At 45.3% G+C, this 23,129-nt stretch overlaps 3 protein-coding genes across 11 annotated transcripts in view; 2 read left to right on the top strand and 1 right to left on the bottom strand.

Moving 5' to 3' along the window:
- Nucleotides 1-7,444, top strand: part of shank3a (SH3 and multiple ankyrin repeat domains 3a) — a gene marked incomplete at its 5' end in the record, with an annotated part of 49,924 nt that extends 42,480 nt beyond the window's left edge. For 2 of the 7 annotated variants that reach the window (XM_030367311.1, XM_030367308.1), the window contains 1 exon segment: nucleotides 2,273-7,444. In XM_030367311.1, coding sequence (XP_030223171.1) covers nucleotides 2,273-2,831 — 559 coding nt within the window. 7 annotated transcript variants of the gene reach the window in all.
- A 423-nt stretch (nucleotides 7,445-7,867) lies between these two features.
- On the bottom strand, nucleotides 7,868-14,021 carry rabl2 (RAB, member of RAS oncogene family-like 2). Of its 3 annotated transcripts, none has more exons than XM_030367316.1 (8): nucleotides 14,006-14,021; nucleotides 10,976-11,005; nucleotides 10,745-10,824; nucleotides 10,538-10,617; nucleotides 9,854-9,965; nucleotides 9,498-9,595; nucleotides 8,896-8,979; nucleotides 7,868-8,527 (listed from the first exon to the last, which is right to left on the bottom strand). In XM_030367316.1, exons 2-8 carry the CDS (start codon nucleotides 10,999-11,001, stop codon nucleotides 8,438-8,440), a joined length of 570 nt encoding a protein of 189 aa, XP_030223176.1. In that variant the 5' UTR covers nucleotides 11,002-11,005; nucleotides 14,006-14,021; the 3' UTR covers nucleotides 7,868-8,437. The 3 variants fall into 3 exon arrangements, with proteins under 3 accessions (XP_030223176.1, XP_030223175.1, XP_030223174.1); XM_030367315.1 differs by lacking the exon at nucleotides 14,006-14,021 and adding an exon at nucleotides 11,139-11,873 and having other exon boundaries at nucleotides 7,868-8,535; XM_030367314.1 differs by lacking the exon at nucleotides 14,006-14,021 and adding an exon at nucleotides 11,139-11,840.
- A 3,543-nt stretch (nucleotides 14,022-17,564) lies between these two features.
- LOC115551090 (rho family-interacting cell polarization regulator 1) overlaps nucleotides 17,565-23,129 on the top strand; it is a 47,238-nt gene continuing 41,673 nt past the window's right edge. Inside the window, exons 1-2 of the mRNA XM_030366616.1 lie at nucleotides 17,565-17,633; nucleotides 17,939-18,063. The gene's annotated coding sequence lies outside the window, so the exon portion shown is untranslated. The remainder of the gene's footprint in view (nucleotides 17,634-17,938; nucleotides 18,064-23,129) is intronic.

Below are 23,129 nucleotides of genomic sequence, written 5' to 3'. Positions count from 1 at the left end.
ACGAGGTCTGGTCGGCCGGCAGCCACGATGCAGTGACGCTAACATTCTCTCCCATTACTCTCTCTCTCTCTCTCTCTCTCTCTCTCTCTCTCTCTCTCTCTCTCTCTCTCTCCCCCCCCCCCCCCTCTCTCTCTCTCTCTCTCTCTCTCTCTCTCTCTCTCTCTCTCTCTCTCTCTCTCTCTCTCTCTCTCTCTCTCTCTCTCTCTCTCTCTCTCTCTATCTCTCTCTCGGCTCACCTTGCATGCCCCGCCCTGCTGCTCTGATCTGATTGGTCTAGAACTGACTGTGCGCCCAGGAGCCTGGGACAACTGTGTAAGTGCGCATGGATCTCATGTAATATCCACCAGCGTACAGTACTAGTAGTATGGGTAGTGGTAGTAGTAGTTGTAGTAGTAGTAGTAGTAGTAGTAGTAGTAGTAGTAGTGGTGGTAGATCACCTCTCTAACCTAACTCCGGACTATCTCGATGGCCACACATTTTCCAATGCATGAGAGAAGAAGACTTGTGGTCGTATCCCATAGCCCCGCCGTAGACCTATACGATCGCTAGATCAGTAGATGGACACTTTTGGAATCCTGCCCAAGGTATGCTCTTGCCTTTTAAGAAATATAGAATAAATGTTAAGATGATGAAACCAATCTGTTAACACTTTACATTTTGGGTACATGAATTAACCATGAATTAACCTTTTGTTAATGCAGTAATAAGCATTAACTCACTTTTAAATAACTTGTTTAGCTGTTAACTAATGTGTTTAGTAATAATGGTCTCATGGTGTGCATGTTTTCTAATATGTTAATGTTAACCATGGTATTCATTTATACTTTTTTTAACAGGGGTAGGGTTAACTCTAACCCTACCCCTCGACCCTATGCTAATGAAACATGTTATGCTTATTACTGCATTAACTCATGTTGAATAATTGTTCATTAATGTACTTATTATAAAGTGTTACCACCAATACCAGTTTGAAGTATATAATACCCATTAGAACAGCAGCTCGGAGGCAGTATGGTATAGTGGCGGTCCTCTGCTCTACAGTGTCTGTCAGGATAAGTACAGTCTACGCTTCCTTCCATCTGTCATTGACGTTAATGGAAGCTGACTTTTAGAAGTGGCATCCATTTCCTGTTGACATTACACTTTATTCTCTCCCACTCACCGTTCACTTGTCTCATATGATTTAAAATACAAAATGTGGGTCTAGGTGTGGCATTTTGAGGTACAATCAATACAGATTGTTCTCCATTTCCCATGATGCATTGCTTTCCCCAGATACTTGACAGACCTGAGCCCTAACTCAACCATTTCTTCCTAAAGTTTAAATGATACCAAAACCATTTCCGACGCATCATGAAAACTGAACCTTTGGGAAGATACCCAATAGGGGAAGGAGAGAGAGAGCACTTTCATTGTTTTGTTTTCTTCATAAATTCCGAACGGTCATCACTGCAATCATCAAGTCTTTTTCAGGATAATAGTAGATTATTTAGCTCAATCCTAATCCATACCAGGAAAAAATATATTTTTGTAAAACTCAGGAGTAGTTATTAATTACACGTTTTCACCCACTACTCTTCGTCATGCACGTTGATATAAAAAAAGACACGTTGACAGATGATGCTATTGTGTACACTTGCCGTGGACAGATAAGACAATATTAGCATGCAGACAATATCCTCACTAGAGACAAGCCCATACTGATCCTGTACAGATACAGCTGAGCCAGGCTGCAGATGAGCCAGAGATCTGGTTGGAAGTACTTTAATAAGATAGTAAATATCTTGAGATCTTGATGACCCAGTCCTTAGGTTTGTATGCGATTACAAGGGCTGCTGTAAATGTCATTTAGTCACTAACCTCTGCCCTATACATTACTTGTAACGCAAAGCTCTCTTTTTTTACTGTATGTTTCATTGAAGTCGCAATGTGTAAGAGTGAGCCCCTCCCAGTTAGCAGACGGGACACTCAGTATTCCAATAGCTCCACTGTGTGGAGCGCGCTAGCGTCGCTGGGCTGGCTGCGTAGCGTGGGTGAGAGGGGTTTTGGGATTATCGCTGGTACGATTAGTGTAAACAAAGCGAGAGGTACAGGCTGGCCTGCACATCTTACTGTAGAACATATCGGTTGTGGGATGTGATTTCATTGATAGTATTATTGAGATCACCACCGATACGTCCAGGTACTGCGACTTCAACCCCCCGCTGTAGGACGGGAGGCCGATGGTTCCGTCCTCTCAAAGTGTCTTTGTCTCTCTGCGATGTCCCCCCAGACTCTTCAGCAGTCTAGGGGAGCTCCATACCATCTCCCAGAGAAGCTACGCCACCGCCTACGCCATCCGGCCCGGCGCCCGCTACCCCGCCACGCGCCGCACCCTGAGCCCGGGCTCCCCGGACAGGGGCGACCCCCACGGGCGCCTCCCCGGCTTCGGCCTGCCCACCTCGCCGACCACGCCCCCCCACACCATCCTGAAGACCTCCAGCCTCAGCCTGCCGCACGAGCCCAAGGAGGTCCGCTTCGTGATGAGGAGCTCCAGCGCCCGCTCCCGCTCGCCGTCCCCGTCGCCGAGCCACTCCCCCGGGCTGGGCTCCCCGCTGCTGGCCCTGCGGCCCTTCCACCAGAAGCCCCTGCACCTGTGGAACAAGTACGACGTGGGCGACTGGCTGGAGAGCATCAACCTGGGGGAGCACCGGGCGGGGTTCCAGGAGCACGAGATCGAGGGCTCCCACCTGCCGGCGCTCACCAAAGATGACTTTGCGGAGCTGGGGGTGACCCGCGTCGGACACCGCATGAACATCGAGCGGGCGCTGAAGCATCTGCTGGAGAGCTGACCCCTGCCCTGAGGCCGAGGAACGTGGGGGGGGGGGGGGGGAGACAGGTAGAGACAAACCAAGGAGAGGCCCAGAGAGACGCACCAGGATGGAGGAAAGAGCCCCCTTCTTTTACTCTTCGCTCCGTTTTGAGCCCTTCTCATTGAGTTACTCATTCATTGAGACCCTGCACTGAACCGTACCTCCCTCTTCACCCCCCTCATACCCCCGGTGCAAGCAGCTCTAGGACCAGGCCCTTCATAGCTTACATGGAGGTCTGCATCAGCTCCAACTACAAACACTTCAAAAGAGTCAACATTTCAAAACCTTTTGTTATTCACACCCTCGTGTCCTCAAAGAAACCCCTCTTCTCCTTTCTACCTCCCCCCCCATCCCCCCTGTCGAGTCTAGGGGCCCACCACGCCGGACCCCCACCACGCTGCGAGTCAAAGAAGGGAGGCAATCTAGTGTCTGAACGGAGAGTTCAGTGGCCTTTCAGAAGAGGTTTCCAGTGATGTGAATGACGGCTGAGGACGCTGCCTCCGCTCAGACAGAGCGTCGTCTCTACCTGGGGTCGCTCTCAGACCGCCACCTTGGAGCTCCTTCTGTAGAAGACCCCCGGAGATCCAGCTTGGGTCCCAGGATCCACACTGGGCTATCTATTAACTATATTCGGAGAATGTTTAACCAACACTAGTGGCTTTTTACTTAATCAAACACTTGTTTTGTTTTTGTTTTTTCCAAAGGGAATATTATAGATCTACATATAAATAATGTGATATACATATATGTGTATATCCAAATAGCTTTGAAAAGAAAAAACACAATGTTACAAAGAGGAAATATGATAAATAAAACTGCACCTGTGTTTTGTTTCTAGTGTAGAGGGCCAAGAGAAGGTTTATTTCGCCAATACTTTACTAATTTTTACTAATTATATACATATATATATATAAATATATATATATATTTGAAATAAAATAGTATATAGATATATTCAAAAGATTTTTTTCAAGGTAAACAAAAAAAAGTATGACAATGGTCAAACACGATCATATATATATATATAATATATATACATGATCAAATCTGATCTTTACTCATGGTCACAGTAGCATGGCAAGTTGCATCATGACTCGGAAAGAGAGCGTTCTTTGTGTTCTTTTTATTTTCTTACGGTCTTCCTTCGTACGCAAAGGCATCCCAAAATGTGAGGCCACGCCCACGGCTGGTTCCCCGCCCGTTGCCTGGGTTACAGCTCTTAAAGTGGTGTGCTCTTTCTTTCCTTCCTTTCCTATTTTTTACTCCATGAGGGTTTTTTCCGCAGTGCACAACCAGGGTGGCCTCAGGCGCCGCTCAGGGACGGGGTGAGGGAGAGGGAGGGCCTCGGGCATGGCTCAGGGACGGGGTGAGGAGGGGGTGAGGCAGAGGGAGGGGTGAGGGCGTGGCTCAGGGACGGGGTGAGGAGGGGGTGAGGGAGAGGGAGGGCTGGGGCATGGGGGTCACTTGGTGGCTGACTTTATTGGCCTCTGTTTACAATCGTATTCGGGAAGTAAAGGTTTAAACCCCCAAGGCTGACAGGTCTGAGCCCGGCCCCCCAGCCCCGTGGGCGCTGCTTTGTGGAAACAAGGACCACAATGTTGACCTCCATCTTACAGTGCTGTATACGGCAGTTATGGAGGGACAAAAGGAGTTCATATCTTATCACAGGTACAGGTGGAGAGGCAGTGCTACCATTTGGCAGCAAAACGGTCAAACCTTGGCAAGAAATAAGCCTGGTACGTTATTTATAAAGATATGTTCTACTTTGCCTGATTAATCTCTCCCCCCCACTCCCTACATCAGCTTTATCATCGGAAATGAGAGAACAACAGATCCCGCAGTGGTTTGAATCGGCTTACAGTCTGTGCCTTGGCAGAACAGCATTGCAGGTCATTTAACTGGCACGCTTCGGGCTCTCAGGACGGGGGGAGCCTTCTGCCTGAACCAGGTCTGAACAACACACACACAAAATCTGCAATTGTAATCAAAAGGAGTCGCCCCTGCAGCCAGTGAGAACCAGTGAGTTTTATTCATGCAACACAATGATTTGTCTGATCCAGAGCCACTTCTCGAAGAGGAGCTGGGAGATCCACCACTACCACTAACAACCACCCTAGATCAACGCCGTCTGACCGGTAGGCCAAGAGGCATGGCAAGGACGTTGGATCTTTCCCAAAAGCGCTTTTGGTTCATTTTAATTTCTACCACTTTGGCCAGAGGGGGGAGCGAGGTAGAGAGGGATTTGGTTCTTTGTAATGTTGTGTAATGTTGTAGGAATAGCACTCACTGCCTCACTGTGACCTCGCTGATGAGTTCCTTCATTTTCTTTTGTATTTTAGTGATATGATCTTAAGACTGAGTTGGAGTTGATTGGTTTCTGTGTTTGTTTTTATTGATTTTGTTTGGATTGTCATTTTTCCTCTTTGATTGTTTGATTTATTGCCCTCCTACACTGTGGGTAGATTTTGTAGCTTGTGGAACATGATACTTTTATCACTACTTTGAATTTTAGAGTGAACCAGACAGGAGAAGAAAATACTAATGTACTGTCTATTGCAACATACTTATACTTGTAAATATGAACAAAATACAAATATTTGCTTTTTATATTAATCAGAAGCAATGTATATATGATAGATTTCATATACATTTTTCGAAAAACAAAAAATATATAGATCTATATATGAATGTTTGGCATATATGCATAGTTAATCACCTTCTGAACAAAGGTGTGCAGATTTTATTCTTTCTATGAACTCTTGAACTTTTGAACTCTGAACTATGAACTAGGGGATGATTTGCACAAAACAAGGTGCTAGCATATAAGCCACTCATCGTCAAAGCGCTCACCTGCATCTGGAATCCCAGAATCTAATAGTATGCGTTCTCTTCACCTTTCATACGCTTTACATTTGTGTGCGTGTGTGTGTGTGTGTGTGTGTGTGGGTGTGGGTGTGTGTGTTTGTGCGTGTCCGTGTGAGCGTGTGTGTGCATGCATGCACACATGTAGATGCACGTGTGTGTGTGTGTGTGTGTGTGTGTGTGTGTGTGTGTGTGTGTGTGTGTGTGTGTGTGTGTGTGTGTGTGTGTGTGTGTGTGTGTGTGTGTGTGTGTGTGTGTGTGAGAGAGAGAGAGAGCTTGAGAGACAGAGACTATAGTTTATTGATAGGGTTTAAATCTTTGAAATTATTCCACAATAGCCTTACTGTATCCCAGAGAGACTCCCGGTAGAGGCTGTGTAAAACATAACACATAACTCAAACAACATTCATGAGCAGCAAGTAATTAGTAGTAGTAATAATTGCCCAGCTTTTTGTACTTCCCGCAAAGCAATTTCACCTTTAAAATGTGGAGTAGAATAATTAAAAAATGAATGAGCGAGAGGGAGAGATTCGTATGTATGGAGAGAGGATTTTGTGAGTTTGTATATAGTAGGCTACTCTCCTTCACAATGTGATGCTTTTACACTTCTCCATACCCAGAATGCATCTGAGCTTTCACTCCACCACAGCTACCTGGCTACTCCTTTTTCGTTTTTCAGACCTTCGGTTTGTGAGTTTTAGATAGTTTTAGCCTGTGCTTCACAGGGTTATCTAAAGAGGAAGCAACATAAACAAAAGAAAAAATGTGCCAAAAAATGACAACTGTATATTTCTTCTTTGCTTTACGACTACCTTAGTTATAATGTTCCTGAGCTATTAGACTCAATAATATGGTGCCATCTCCTGGAAATCTTGAGAACTACAGACATTTTTAGATCCATTACATGTACAGCACCTTTTCTGGTGTGAATGGTCATTTTTATGTTTTCTGAGAATCCCACGTTGAGATTTGTATCAAAATCTCAATCTAAGTCATTATTATTGCAGGGTCTTGCGGAGGGTGTGGTTTAACTGTGTTCAGGGTTGTTATACAGTTTGAAAACACAGACAAAGAAGAACACAATACACCTGTTGATAGCAGAAAGGCACGGAGGACACAACCAAGAGGACTCCTGATTGTCTGTGTTTCTTCACCTCAGAGGCCGTTACGAAAACGTCACTCACTCTTAATGAGTTTACCAGAGGGTTACTTTTGAGTTTCTTTTTTAATCAACAAAGCACAAACTACATGGTGTAGAGAGAGTGGCGTAATCTTTTTAACAACCCACTGGATTCTGATCTTATCATCGGCCGGTGTTAATTTTCTCATCGTTTATGATCTCCTTTTTTGCACTGTGAAGTTTAGACCAGTGGACGTGTCTCCGCAGCGCTTCAGCCCTCCCTCCCCCCCCCGGTCCTACGCCCTTGCTCGACGCAGCTCAACGGTCAAACTAATTTAAGAAGCTTCCACTGGACCAACGGGCCATCGAAAAGGCTCCATGTGGCTTTAATCTCTCTAATCCGTAATCTGAAACCCTTCCTCATACGTGGGAATTAGTAAAATATGCTATTAATATAATGGGAGGTAAACGTTCTCATTTCCATGCAAAGCAAGAAAGGCTTGGGAAAGTGTTGTGGTTGAAGGGGGGGCTGTAGCCAGTTCTGAGATATATCCACCACAGAGATATATGTTTGTTATCTTACGTAATAAATTTATAATTCAAAGTTTAACTCCGTCATTGTCTTGTTCTGCTAAGAATTGTGTGAAATTGTGTGTATAAAGCAAGAACAAACCCAAGCAAAGCACCAAAATAATCTATAGAAATACAGATAGATCTATACATAGCTAGATAAGAACTGCATGTACATAGTTGGATATGGCTTGTTTTGCTGTTGTCTTTCTCTCGTGTGCCTGTTGCCGGCAGGGTTGAGGGGTTCGTAGCTAAACAACGTTCCCCTGAGGAGGACCGGGGCATTTCAGAGCTCCCTGCCCGAGTAAGGAACCGACTTGGTACACGCAGACATACGGGTATGTAAGTAGATATAGCCCCTTTACACAGAGGATTCATAGGAACAACACTGGGGTCACTTAAGACTTATTGTGTCTGCTCCTTCCGAGTACCAGGGCAAATATGAAAAGGGTCTACAACTAAACATTATATACACCTGTTTTTATTATATATGGTCAATCAAAAGTCATACTTTAACAACAGCAGCTAAACCCATGGATCCCTAGAATAACTGCACGCATCACTCCCGCATCAGGAGCGCCTGTGAGGAGTAGTGGTCCGACCCCAGGCACGGTTTGCTTTGTGTGTGTGCGCAGGGCACTAAACACATCTCCAAACTTCACATTTCCATTACAGTACACAAACAACCAGATAAACATTGAATCGGTATTGTGATATATACAAATGCACTGGTCTTAATGTAAATATATCGCATGTTACACAAAGAATATGAGGTCTACATGACGACGACACAACCTTGGTCAACATCCTTAAAGAAGAGCAGCAGGAGGGAAACACTCACTGAGCATTGCAGCTACAGGCCAGGGGGGGGGTCACTAAGAGACACAAAGAATTGTCTTCACGGCAGCGTTGAGATGAAACTGTCACAGTTGTAAATGAACATCCAGGTAAGGGACAGCGCTCCTGCTGCGGTCAGCGTGCTCCAGGCGTGCTCCATGCATGCCGGTCGGCCCCCAGAGAGGGCTTCAGAGGGCTACAGGTCATCCTCCGCTGGGGCCGGGGCGGGGCTGGCCGACTTCACCGCCCCACAAGATGGGCCTTCTTCTTTCTCCAGCTCAAAGTTCTGAAAGCCCATAATGACACACAGTAGCTACATTTAGATATGTTTATAGATTTATAAAAAATATTATAGAGTGCCTCAGTTATAGACCAAACGGTACTTTGTAGCTCCCCACTCCTCTTTAATGGTCTCCTCCATATGATTACTGTATCCTTACTGTACCGACAGTAAGGATATTGTTATTGCTCTGTCCTCTGACGATTCACAAATGTACTTATTGTGAGACACTTTGGATAAAAGCTTCTGCTAAATGCCCTAAATGTAAATGATTTCAATGAGGTCGGACGGGAAAACTAATGTAAACATGACCGTTGTGCCGGTCGATTTGGGATGAACTTGATCCTCAGGATCACAATATAACAACTAAGTACCTCGAGTTCCTGCATGACTTCATCCATGAAGTCGCTGGGGTTCTGTTTGTAGTCCACGGCTCTCTTGATCATTTCTCTGAACATCTGTGGTCCAGACAAGACAAGGACGGATTACAGTTCATGTGACTAAATTTAAAAAGTAGTAACATAGGTGATAAAACAACTCAATTTAAAGAGTAAAGGTGCAGTGATAATTGCTATAATTGCTTCGTAAGTATGTATTATTTTGTAGAATATAACGCAATGAAAATAGGAATCCTAGAATGAGCCCTTCATCTCTCCACAGGGAGCGGAGTGGGTACTCTTCCATGGAGCCAACAGCGAAAAAACACTCAAGGACCACAACATCCCTTGGGACGTGCCCACTCAATGCTGTCCTAGCTGCATTGTGTAAGTACCTACTGGCACCTTACAGGCCAGTGGAGGCCACGGTAACTTCTCCTAGTCACTGGACAGGGAGTGCTGAAGGGAGGGGTGGGGGTTATTCAGTAGGTTGCAATCTACAACCTCACCACTGGATGCCACCAAATCCAACACATTGCACCTTTAGGTAAGGTCCTGGAGGGAACGGGGGTGTAGTTCTATGACACCAGAAACATCACCTTCACTACATTCGTTCCGTTGGCTGCAGACACAAAGTAGAAGGGGAGTCCCTGCTTCTTGCCGAAGTTAAAGCTCTTTTGGGTCACCTTCAGGTCAGCTGTGGACACAATGACAGATTAAGACAGTTTCTGTTCACCGTAACCTCGCCGCTTCAACGTGTCCCTTCATCCTGAATCACCAAGTGGAACAAAGCTTCTCCGTTCTGACAGTAAGTGAGAAAGGCAGTCAAAATATATAAAGACCAATGTCAGAAGATATTATTCAACAAAATGTCCATATTGTTATATATTCCATTCTAAAATATTGCGTCCACGTACAATCGACATGTTTAACAACTATGAAACTGCTAACACACCGTCGATTTTGTTGGCTACCACACAACAAGGAATCTCCGGCCTGAACTCTCTCAGCTCCTTGTACCAGCTGGTGAGGTTCTTATACGTGACCTTTCTCTGGACATCAAAGACCTGGAAGAAGACCCAGGAAACACAAACAACCCAAAAAAATTATATGGCATTTTGTGCCGTATGGCCCCTAGAAGGTACTTGATGGTACACGGCAAATAAACAGGAGGGCATTTGCAGCGGTAGGGCACTCAACATGATAGGGTATGGTAGGACAAGAAAAACTGCAGGGCATTGGACAAGTAGGATAATAAACATGTTGGGGCTTGGTGTGGTAGGGAGTACACGAAACCAGCTGGGGGATTTGGAGTGGTAGGACACTAATCAGGGCAGGGTACTTGGTGCAGCAGGGAACCAATAGCACTTGTCAGATGCGGTTCACCTATTCCACATCTTCTATGAGTTGCTCTTGCTCTGTGATCTGGTTTGTTAATACAGTATATATTCCATTACATTTTGTATTTGTTATGCAGCGTAAGTTGACAATTTCAGTTGTAATTTAAACCTTAAAAAAACAAAATGAAGCATGTGTAATACATTATGATATCAAACCCTTCTTTATTCTTTCTTATTTCCCACACACCCCTAGACTGTAGCTGCCTGGCCGGCAAAAAAATCGGGGGAAGATTTCCTACCATGATACAAGCGTGTGCTTTATGGTAATATGACGGATGCATGCTCAGGAACCTCTCCTGGCCGGCCGTGTCCCAGAAGTCTCCAAGATAAGACCAAACCAGGGGACAACAACATTAAATGAGTCAACTGTAGCACCAGCCTTCCATATTCGATTCCATTTAATCAATTTGATCAAGAGAAAAAAAGAAAGAGAAGCTGAAACCTACCAACCACGACAGACTTGTCCTCTACAGTAGTCAGGTACTTGTAGAGAGTCAGAGCATAAGTAGACACCTGCTGGGGGCGACTGGAGCCAGGTTAAGAATCCTTTCCACTCAAGACGGGCTATGAGGTAGGATTTGATTATCATGAATAAGCCGTAATCATCTCGGTAGTGCTGAACCAGAAATCAAGTCATGTCTACTTTTTTAAACACACGGATATAACTTAAAGGATACTATTCGTCCATGAGAAACCTCTCCATCAGCCTAAATCAACGAGAAAAAGCAACAGCCAGCGACCAACATGAAGTATGACACAAATATTACAACACACAATATGAATGCATTTATAAATGCATAGATCGTTATGGCCTCATGTGCGGATAAAGTCACTACCTACTTTGATTTGCCAACAGCACTGTCTCCTAAACAAATGATCTTGACTTGCTCGTCAGAGTCATATTTGTCCTGGTCCAGTTCAGGGATGCTGCTGGCGTCCCCGGCCATGGTGCCCTCACTTCAATGAAGGGAGTGTTGACACAGAAATGGTCCAAGGTTTCAATGTTCAGGATCCTGACTCGTTGTGCTGCCAACTTAGCTTCCCTCTGGTAAGCTAACGAAGAGTCACATCGGACTGTTTATGAGTGATAGCGCTGAATTGACTTGTTCTTCGTCCATGTATGGCCAACTCTTTTGTTGGTGGACATTGTATGATCAGAGAAATGGTCATTCATCGTATTAAATCATACCGAAGACTCATCAGTACCTATAACGTTAACTTAACATTTGCATCGCACTCGCCCCATTCAAATGTAATAACTGTTAATAGTTGGCTAGCGAGGTGGATAATTTTGTGAATAGACTTAAGACGACTACCAGCATTCAAATATCGGCAAATTTAAGTGTAAGTAATACAGAGGAAAACGCGTCAAATCGTTACAAGCTATCTAGCTTAGAATTAGGTTTGCATGTATGCTTCCCTCGGCTTTGGTTTCTATGCAACGGAGACGCCCGAAGGACCACTCGGCCATACGTCACGTATAAGTTGGTCCTAAAAGGTGCCTGTCAAAAACAACAACTATGTAGCCGCAGTTTGATGGCCCTTTTTTGTTCCACAGCTTCAACTACGCATGAATAATTATTGCATTTCAGAAACATTCTTCCATTGGTAAGAAGATGCTGCTGTATGTGAACATACATATTAATAAATTAATAAATAAATGAATCAATCATTTTCTCAGATTTTTTTTTAAAAATCAGATCGTAGAGTTAAATCCAGTCTATAGTTAAATAATTTAACATGATGTGAAAAATGGAAAAATTGCCGCTTGCTAAATTCGCAAGGTATTCTGGGTCATTCGTCTCTTAGCTCCAAGTGAGGTACCGAGCTGGCTAGCTGCCAAGGGATGATTTTAAGGGAAATAGGCGTTCCCTCTTGATCCCCAAGTATTGTAGCACCCTACCCCTCCCGGGAACGCGCAAATTGTAGGGTTAAAATCCAGGGCTAGGGGGGATAATGGGACGGGGCCCTTGTTGCTATTGCAGCCCTTCTCGTCTCTATAAATGGTCGGTGGTGGTCAGGTGATGACGGTGATGTCGCCCCTCTAGTGTCGGCGACGCGCTGTGCACCATCTCGGCCGCCTCCTGCTTCCCGGAGCACTTTGTCATCAACGTGGGCAGGCGCCTTGGTAACGTGCACCGCAACTTCGCCGGCAGCCGCTTCTCGGACCACGCGGCTCTGCTGTCGGTGTTCCAGGCCTGGAGAGGACGCCCGGTATAGACTAGAGTGCCTCACGTCCACAGCTCAGACATCGGATCTTAACCCCAGGAAACACATGGTTATCTCAAGACAACCTGACGGTTACCTCACTACCTCACTACCTCACAGGTATCCTCTCCCACCATTGACTGCTTTAAGTCCAACTTAGACTTTTCTCCCAAGCTTTCATTCCACCATAATACCCCCCCCCCCCCCCCCCCCTTCATTTTGTCCTTTCTCCCCCCTGATGTCCCCATTTTATATTATCATTGTTGTTGAAATATTGTCATTGTTTTGTTTGTTTGTTAAAAACTTTGGGTCAACCCTGATGTGGTTTTTTAAATGTGCTATATAAATACAGTTGACTTGACTTATCAAAAGTCTGTCTGTGTGTCTGTCTGTCTGTCTGTCTGTCTGTCTGTCTGTCTGTCTTTCTGAAGCGCCTCAAATCGTCCACTCCACATTTAAATGATAAATGTTCATGCAAAGAAATAATAATAATAGGTTTTTCCCAAGGGGAGGATAAAAGCATCGAAAGAGGTGAAAACCATTATAAATCGGGGTAGGCCTATGTGGAGAGTTTCAGTTATGCCGATGGGGAGATTGTCGGTCTTGTCCATGCCAGTCGCAGGGAGCTTGACGGACATGTCTTTCTCATTGTGTTTTCTCTACAGCCTTTAACTGAACAATTGCACAATAAACGGTCAAACTCTTGACATGATACAATTATTATTTAAATCCACAAACAACATATGTGTCCAGGGCATATAAAGACTGGGACCAGAAAATAATTACTTTCTCTCCATTGAAACTCATATTTTTGGTCCCATGGGCTCTAACGGAAGGGGCGTGACTTCGCCACTCTACTATGGAAAGAAACAAAACCACCTAACTATTGACTTCTAGAGTTTTTTATGTAAAATACAATGGCAAAATGAGACTTATAAATTTCAGATTAATTTTCAGTAGATTGTGGCAACCCCGATCCAACTGGGGGGGTCGAACCACGCCAGCTCCGCGGACAGGTAGTCCGAGGGAGGTATGTGCCGTTCAGCGCGGCGGCGCAGGAGCGCGCATCAAGCGCACCCGGGCAATCACGGACATTGAGATCACCTGGGGGAGGGAGACGGCAGAGGCGACGGAGCACGCACCAGACGGGCGAGACAGTCGTGTCGGAGACGCAGTAGGGGGAGAACGCACCAACCCGTAGGCTACTAACGCCAATACGCTTCCCCCCAGGACTGAGCGCCGTCCACGCAGCCAGACCAGGACCAGAGCCAGAGACAGACCCTTTTTACCCAATAAGAGGAAGAACTTTTGTTGTCTTTTGTTTTACCTTTTTTACAAGTGAGGTGAACGAATAAAAACCGTTCACCCGCAACCCTGTTTGGAGCGTCTCCTTTTAAATTCCCAGCCGCCGACGATCGGGGTTGCCACAAGATTCAAAGTAGGATTTCAGAGATGGATTGTTTGCTTGCTTTATTGTATTTTAGAAGTGGTATGCCCACTTTGATTTGCCAATAGGCCCATGATCTTGTAGCAAAGTATTATCCATGCGGTTGCATGTCCTTTCCACTAGATGGCAATGAAGAAGCTTAAAAAAGATCCGGGGCTTCAGTCCCTAAAACCACCCTGTCATCACATTGTATTTGTATTTTTATTCTTAAGCGTAACAGTGGCATAGTCATGAATTGTTTTGATTACAGGGGACGTTTCTATGGCTAAAAGTAGAACAAAATTATAGTTATCAAAGAGCGCGTGTTCCAACTGCACCGCCTGCTGGCTTAGTGCAATGCTCGCTTGTGCCGACCGTGCCTTACACAAACGTCTAGTAGCCTACACCGCTAACGAAGTGCTGTGCAATGACTTTGTTTTATCAAGTAGGCTACATGAATACTTTTATAAATAAGCGATCACAATAAAATATGTTTTTTGTGGCATTACCAAACAATTTCATACCGTGACCCATTTTGTGGACCTTTGGCATAGACGCACCAAATAACTTGGGCAGTAAAATATGTTTAGGCAATACGTTATCGAGGTAAACATTTCTCCATGTATATTGTTGACGAATGTAGTATTCCCCTTTCAGTCTGCGAACATATTTCAGATGAAACAGACAAGGCATGCATGTACTATACTCTTTTGTTGTTTAGTTGTTGCCATTCAACCACCCCTGCTGAAGGATCAGAAGAAGACCCCGCTTATAGGGAGGACAGAAACCCCCCACGTTGGACCCCACTGCATTATCAGCAGGGATGAGTGAACATAACGCACGCTTCTTCATGCGTCTTCCTCCCGCTCCGCTCTCTAGAACCCTAATATCATGCGGTTCTGTTTCTGATTTAATTAAGAAAGTGATGTGAATGTATTTCTGCAGTGGCCAGTCTAAACAGTATTGATTCTCCGCTTTTACAGACAATTTTGTTTTACCTTTTCTAGTGCTGGAGTGCTTGTGTTTACTGTTAATGGCCAATTCCCTTGGGGCTAAACCCCCTTATGCGTAAAAAAAATAAAATAAAGATGCTAATATGTCCATATAAATATGCATTTTAGTTAGGGTTATAAATCAGGGTGTAATCGGCCTATCATCCCGCCATCGAGTTGTGCACGACATAAAAGACAACATTACCCGCCCCCACCTAAAGCATATATTATATAGCTTATATTAAACATGCATGTTTGAACTGCTGTTATAGCTGTCAGGCATGACAGCTTTGTGACCTGTGGTTTAATCTATAACTCCCCCCGAACACACACACAGACACACACGGAATTGGAACGCGTCAATGGAAGGAGGTACAGTGGCGCCCCCAAGTGGTGGTCAGGGGGGGGCACAGCCGCCTTGATAATGTCTGTTTACGTGAGTTGAGGCTCGAAGGGAGTGGTTGTTGGTGAGCCTGATCGCTGACCCTGCAGCGACAGTGAGGAGTAGAATTGATCCTTCATGACTCCCCCAGCTTCTGTCGCTGTCCTCTGTGCTGAAGTCTCTCCCCAGCCACTGAAGGGCCGTGGAAGGCTGCTCTGTCCCATCAGATCACTGAAGGGCCGTGGAAGGCTGCTCTGTCCCATCAGATCACTGAAGGGCCGTGGAAGGCTGCTCTGTCCCATCAGATCACTGAAGGGCCGTGGAAGGCTGCTCTGTCCCATCAGATCACTGAAGGGCCGTGGAAGGCTGCTCTGTCCCATCAGATCACTGAAGGGCCGTGGAAGGCTGCTCTGTCCCATCAGATCACTGCAAAAACGTGCAGACCCATCTGGCTTGTGCACCAGTGTGGCCGGGCTGGGCCAGGTACCTCCATCACCCCCCCATAGCCAGCATCTTCTGCCAAGCGGCAGGACCCCCATCCTGAGGACCCCCAACCTGAAGACCCCAAGCCTGAAGGCCCCCAAGCCTGAAGACCCCCAACCTGAAGACCCCCAGACCCCCAGCCTGAAGACCCCCAGCCCCCAAGCCTGAAGACCCCCAACCTGAAGACCCCCAGCCTGAAGACCCCCAGCCCCCAAGCCTGAAGACCCCCAACCTGAAGACCCCCAGCCTGAAGACCCCCAACCTGAAGACCCCCAGCCTGAAGACCCCCAGCCTGAAGACCCCCAGCCTGAAGACCCCCAACCTGAAGACCCCCAGACCCCCAGCCTGAAGACCCCCAGCCCCCAAGCCTGAAGACCCCCAACCTGAAGACCCCCAGACCCCCAGCCTGAAGACCCCAAGCCTGAAGACCCCCAGACCCCCAGCCTGAAGACCCCCAGACCCCCAGCCTGAAGACCCCCAGACCTCCAGCCTGAAGACCCCCAGCCCCCAAGCCTGAAGACCCCCAGACCCCCAGCCTGAAGACCCCCGGACCCCCAGCCTGAAGACCCCCGGACCCCCAGCCTGAAGACCCCCAGACCCCCAGCCTGAAGACCCCCAGACCTCCAGCCTGAAGACCCCCAGCCCCCAGCCTGAAGACCCCCAGACCCCCAGCCTGAAGACCCCCAGACCCCCAGCCTGAAGACCCCCAGACCCCCAGACCCCCAGCCTGAAGACCCCCAGCCTGAAGACCCCCAATGTAAGACCAGTGTTGGTGGATCTGTGTGGAATAGTCTCAGCCCAACATTTAGGTAGTAGTTCATTGCATACGTCTTCACATGCAAAATGGTTGAACAAGTTCTCATAATATGTCAACCATATTTCTATACATTTCCATTGCACTTTTTTTCTAAATCTGTCCTGAATCTTGACTTTCTCTAATGAAGGGAAACGTGTGAAGCGTTAGATCAACCAACATTGCATTGGGTCCTAACATGCTCTTCTGATACTGACATCGAACATGATATCTATGGACTTATAACATGAGCCCCTCTCATGGTGTCTTAACATTGATAACTAATACTGACACCTTATATGGGATGTATTGAGTTCTAACATGGACCCATTACATGGATGAACTTTAAACATTGACACAGGACAGCTAAAATTGGGCATTTTTGCATTGACTGTTAGAACAGATATTATCTTTCGTTTCAACAAAGACTGTTTTCTTAATTGGAGCAATGAGCCTATACTTAAACTAAAAAGGATGATCAAATATGAGTTGGACACTAGATGGCGTATGTTGTTTATCCACAAAAACAAAAACGTTGGTTTGTTGCTCATTCATGACAATTCACATCGTACAATATCCAACCAATCAAAGTAGTCCTGAATAATGAATAAATCATCTATGAAAAATAAATAAAATAATCACATATTGTATCCTTCGACCTATCATATAGTAATCGACCTATTTACGTAGCCTATTCTACATCATGAAATCACCAAATAGGATATTAAAAAGGAGCGTTCAATGCTATATTTTTGGATTGAAAGAAAACGTAAAAGTTTGGATGATATCAGCATTATTACATAAAATATGATCACTGGTTTCAAATGTGATAAGGATGTGGCAAGGATTACAATGGGGGGGGGGCAGAGAGACGCCTTGTCATCCTTGCACTGGCATTTGAGAACAAGGCAATTCCCTTGCCACCCGCCTTCATAGTGCTCTTAAATACCACCCCCTGATCTAATTGTTGACTACACATTTTCTCGGTTTCACTGCTCGTCAATGAAACGTAAACGGTCGTTGACTCGTGAAGATACCGTAGATCCCAACGGTAACTGAAACACAATGGTTTGCTTTTGAGACTTTGGGAGATAGGCCTACTCGTGTCTTCAATTAATATAGATTGTATTATTATGTAACTTGTAGGCCTAAATTAGCTGATATCAGATGCCTTACCTGTGTTGATATTGCACTGTTTTAGGGTCAGGCTGATTAGCAGTAGCAACTGCAGACTTATTTTGTGTAGAAGTTGATCTCGGAACTAAGCCAAATAGTCGTTCATTCAGAAAAACATATTCTTCTGACTTTTTTTCCTCAATTCTCAACACCTCGCCTCTGGTTTGTTGCTTCTCCTAGTAAAACAGCTGATCATCTCTACGCTGCTGGCAACACAGCTGCCCCAAACTTCAGTCGTGCTCGGCGGAGTAGGATACGCCTTCCTGCTCTCTTCTATCACGTTGCCTGACTACTTTTTCACAAAGGTAAGAAAAAATATATGCTTTGTTGAGAATGCATTTCAAATCAGTTGTGTTTGGTGAGAAACTTGGTGGACATGGGAGCTTTGAGGTTTGAAAGTGAGTCCGCGGCGCGAAGTTTTGATCTGATGTTCGTCTGATCCGTGTTCTGGTCGATGCTCCACCGTCATATTTTTTTGATCTTGTTTAGTCAAACTGCATGTGGTCAACGGCATTGGCCCTAATAATAACGTCATTTTTCATATTCGGATACACCTGCGTTATAAGTCTGTCCTCTGCCTCCTTGTTTGTTGACACCTGTAGGAATGATGTAAAAGTTATTTTTGAGTTAGTACAACTACGTCGTCGAAGTAGTTGTACAGAGAGCTAGATGTAATCACTTGATTTATAATAATGAATTCATGAAAACATAACACACACACACACACACACACACACACACACACACACACACACACACACACACACACACACACACACACACACACACACACACACACACACCGCTGAATCCTCCTATTTGAATGGTGGGAGTTTCCCTCCGCACCACTCAGAGACATCCCCTGCCTTCTTCATCCTCTCTGTGTCTGCATACGTTTACAGTCATTAACTGTACTTGCTGTGATTAATGGGGACTGATCCCATCTAGGGGTAGGGTAGGGGGGCTGTTTGGTATGTGGTGTTATCTGACAGTTTGTATGTGGTCTTCACATAGAACTATGCATATCTGTGTTTGAGTTTCAACCAGAACAAAGTGCACATTACAACTCCTTTACTGGAGAACTGATACCTGTACTACACATTCAGTTGTAGATGCCTGCTTTCTCCAGTTTGGGCATACTTGCTTTTAACTATACTTTCAACAACTGTTTAAGGTCTGTTTTTGTAGATGCTAAGAATGTTTGAGGGAACGGAGGCCAAGGAGAAGAGTGTTGGGTTGGTAATCAGTAAAATAAGACCTTTGTATATGATTTTAATAGCACCTTTTTAAAAAATACATTTAGAAAGTACTTTAACATACACAATAACATTTACAAGCAGGGAAACAAGACGCAGCAATGTTGTCGTTTCTTATCTAATCTAATCAATTTTAGAAGGTCGTGAAAATCCATTATAATCAATAGACAAGATAGCAGAAAAGATCAGACAATGGTACTTGCTTGTTCATGTACAAGCACATTGTGTTAAGCACAATGCAGTTAAGCAACAGTGGTTGACCCTACATTTAGATGAGAGTTTCAGTTATCTCTAGTCACCCATTAATTGGTTCCTTTGTGTCAAGGTAAAATCAATAGTCTAAAACTATATCCATGAGGACTCATTGCTTGAAACTTATGTTGTTGTGTTTGGTTTTGACACGCTGTTCCATCGGCACTTTCACTATTTTTTAAGTTGTTTTACTATAAATCACAATATGATAGTTTTGTGACCTCTGCCATAGAGAATATAGTCAGCTTAAAATTGCATACCACAAACTATCTTGTACTTTAATCTAGTTGGAATTGTAATGCAACAGCCAATGTTGTGCATGTTAACTGGCGTACAATGTGGCTGATAAGAGGGCCGTTTCCAAATGGGATCAGGGTGTTTGTGTACTCTGTGGGAAGGGTGGGAAGGTATGTGTGGATGTGGGCTTGTGCAGCACACCCGTTGGGTTATGTTGTGCAGACTGAGAGCATTAGGAGACTAAGGAGAAGACTGATGATCATTTGAAGGAAACAGACATTTTAGCTGTAGTGCACTGAGGTCTGGTAGAGAGAGAGAGAGAGAGAGAGAGAGAGAGAGAGAGAGAGAGAGAGAGAGAGAGAGAGAGAGAGAGAGAGAGAGAGAGAGAGAGAGAGAGAGAGAGAGAGAGAGAGAGAGAGAGAGAGAGAGAGAGAGAGAGAGAGGGGGAGGGGGAGGGGGAGAGGGAGAGGGAGAGTTTTCCAAGCCCTGTGTGTGAGAGAGGTCAGAGGAAGGAACGAGGGGGGCCAGAGTGTGTGTGAGGGCAAACAACAGCCATGGATGGGAAGCGGACAGAAACTGTTGTTATCTACTATGGCTAATGTTTAATTTTACCAGTTGAATGGTTTGCCATGTTGAGAAGATGGGAAGAGTTTAAGCGTATGGACTTGGTCTTATCATCAATATCGACACAACCAAGCCTTTCTGCAATGTAAAAAAAAAAAAATATGTATCACTCACGCATGGTCGATCAGTGACGTCATCCATTAACCACAATTTAGGTGTTTGATGATGAGGCAGAGCTGTGGTGCGGCCGTGTTGACTCGGCTAAAGTCTCCCACTAACCACTGCTTTGCTGCTGTCTCCGTTGGTTCCTGGACTCTTGGCAAAAGAAAATCGCTCATCCTTTAAAGAAGAGTTGGCAGAGGAGAGTCTTATTGTTACAGTGACTGATAGTGATCATAACAGACCCAGCCTCTGTTGGTACAGATGGAGGGAGAAAGAAAAAGATCACTTCCTGTTTCCCTGGCAAAAGTGATGCGTGTGTGCGTTCGCGTGTGTCTCTCTCTGTCTCTGTGTCTGAGTTTGATCCCGTGCCACGGAAAGGGAACATTGTGCTGCCTAAGCAACGGGACTGTTATGCAGAGTGGACATCACAGGGGATCCTTTCAATGAGTTTAGCGCCGCGAGGAGCATCCAAGTTCACAAGCTTCGGCTGTCACCCAGCGACATCAGGGTCACCCCGACCCACTGCATTGTTTCATCAAGAGAAGATAGAAGATGGCCCAATCCATTAACAGTACTCTCTGTAATGAAACCTACGCTCTGAAGTCTGGATGTCACTGGGGGATATCAACGCATTGTTTGGCTCTTCTTGTTCTTGTTCTTCAAATTTCAGTGTTCCCTAAACTATGCCAGTTTAAGGAACACAATCTCAATTAAGTATTGAATTCAGTATTTTGAATAATGAGACCGATATCGTTTAGCCCCAGGGGCCGAGGACTACCCAGTACCGGTCTCCAGACGGCCTGAGATGACGCGAGCGCTTATGTTCTCGGTTATCAAGATTTTTAAAATATGAATTGGCCATAGAAATCTCAAGGAAATTCATCTAGTTAAGGTCAATGTAGGAGGCACGTGGGTGTGCTTTACAAAGACAGGAAGTCAAAGGTGGTCCTTTCCTGCGTGACTCTTGCTCTCTCCTGGGTCATTTCCGCTGGCACGGCCACAATGGGTGCACATTTCCTTGCTGCTCATCTGCCCATGTGGGTCTTCATCCAAGTCTGTGATGCGGGGAGAGAACTGTATACTGGTGAACTCGTACCCATCCAAAGACCCAAGCTGAGGCCACACAGAACAGAGGTGGGCGCTGGTGGGAGTCGGTGGCCTGTTTGAGATGTGTCCTTATACGCTGCAAAGTGCTTAGACTCATGTTGATGTCCCTTTTTGGTTTTAACTGTTCGCTTGAATAGAATTGAAAAACAAAAGGAGATTCACTGCAGGCTGAATCTAACCAGTGCGTCTTCAATATTTGTATTAACTCGGGGTTAAAATCCAAATTTACACCAATAAAAAACAACAACCGTGTACACATATTATCCCCCGGGGCAGGGCCGTGGGACTGCCGGGGTAAGGTACACAGTGGGGGGTAAGGTACAGGAGGTACTGTATACAGTACCTCCTGTATACAGGGCCCAGAATTTGGTGCTACGGCCCTGCCCACAGGGGCTTCTCCTAAAGTTAATGTTATTCCAACTCCAAATGGTACCAGACGCAGTACCGCATCATTCCATAGGAGGGCGACCCATAACAAGGACCAAGTCAACAATAATATTCTTGTCAATTCGCGCCCGTCTCTCGTCAAATCAATGTCGTACCTCATTCATCGCATTTTAAACATGGTTTGTCCCTTACTTTTTAGATGTGCAGCATAAAGTATTGGATATGGCATTGTTCCCTTTAGATTTAAGACGTTTTAAAATAAAAATTTCATAAACATTTTAATACATTTTAAATATTTATTTCATTTCGTATGCTGCATTCCCCCGTCCCCCGTATGATTTATCAGAACCAATATGTTGCACTACATGATTTGTTTTCATGTGGAATTTTGCATTCATCTTTTTTATCTTTAAAGGTCACGCACATTTTATCGAATAGGTTTCGTGATCAATATGCAGGCATTGTATCGACCCACCAATATTGTATAGCATTCTCTTTTTAAACCCCGTACTTCTCTGACAACTTCTATCCTTTCAATTCAGCCTGGCTGTCTATGACCTTTCCTCCCCTCAGTCAAACTTGGGAGGGGTTTCATTCCCCTGGGTGTCTTGGTCCGTCCTCTGGCTTATCTTCTCCTGGACCCTCCTCTTTCTTGTCGGCCTTATTTCCCACCCTCCCGGCAGGTTCCAGTAAAGATTCATATAACCCATTCCTTATCTGATCTGAATATGTGGATCAGTGTTCCCTGACTCTTGAACGGTATCACAAAGTAGGCTGCGGTTAACCTCTTGGTTCACTCTCTCTGGATCTCTTACTGTAAGGTCTGCCACCGCCTTTCCTGGCCCGCCTGGCCCGCTTCTTCTGACGTGCGCTAGCTCCTGATGTTTCCCAAACAAGGTGAATGACCTCTTTCCTAATATCTCTCTTTACATCAGCACTTCTATTCCTTCAGCGCTCTTCCTTCCTGAAGCCCCTGTTCGGACTCTGGCTCACGCTGTCTCTGTCTCCTTCCTGAAATGTAATTGCCTTGTTATTAAGATTTCAGTTTATCGTGCACTTGTTTTCATTGCCGTGCAGTGGCTTAGCACCCTGCCCTAATGCACTCTTGGCCATTCCCATCACGTATCCCTTCTCAACCTTTATTTACTAGAAATGGTTAATGCCCTCTGAATATGGGCTTTAAGAAGAGATGGAGAGAGCAGGAGAGAGCAGGAGATGGGTGAAGGGAAATGGGATCTGTGACATAGAATGCCTGGTAGATCACTTGACCTCCCTTGAGAATTGGTATTTATACACACACACACACACACACACACACACACACACACACACACACACACACACACACACACACACACACACACACACACACACACACACACACACACACACACACACACACACAC

Source organism: Gadus morhua, chromosome 9 (assembly GCF_902167405.1).
Source record: "Gadus morhua chromosome 9, gadMor3.0, whole genome shotgun sequence".
Taxonomy (NCBI): Eukaryota; Metazoa; Chordata; class Actinopteri; order Gadiformes; family Gadidae; genus Gadus; species Gadus morhua.
Note: the sequence above shows the minus strand (reverse complement) of the source record. Positions and strands in the feature narration are given on the sequence as shown.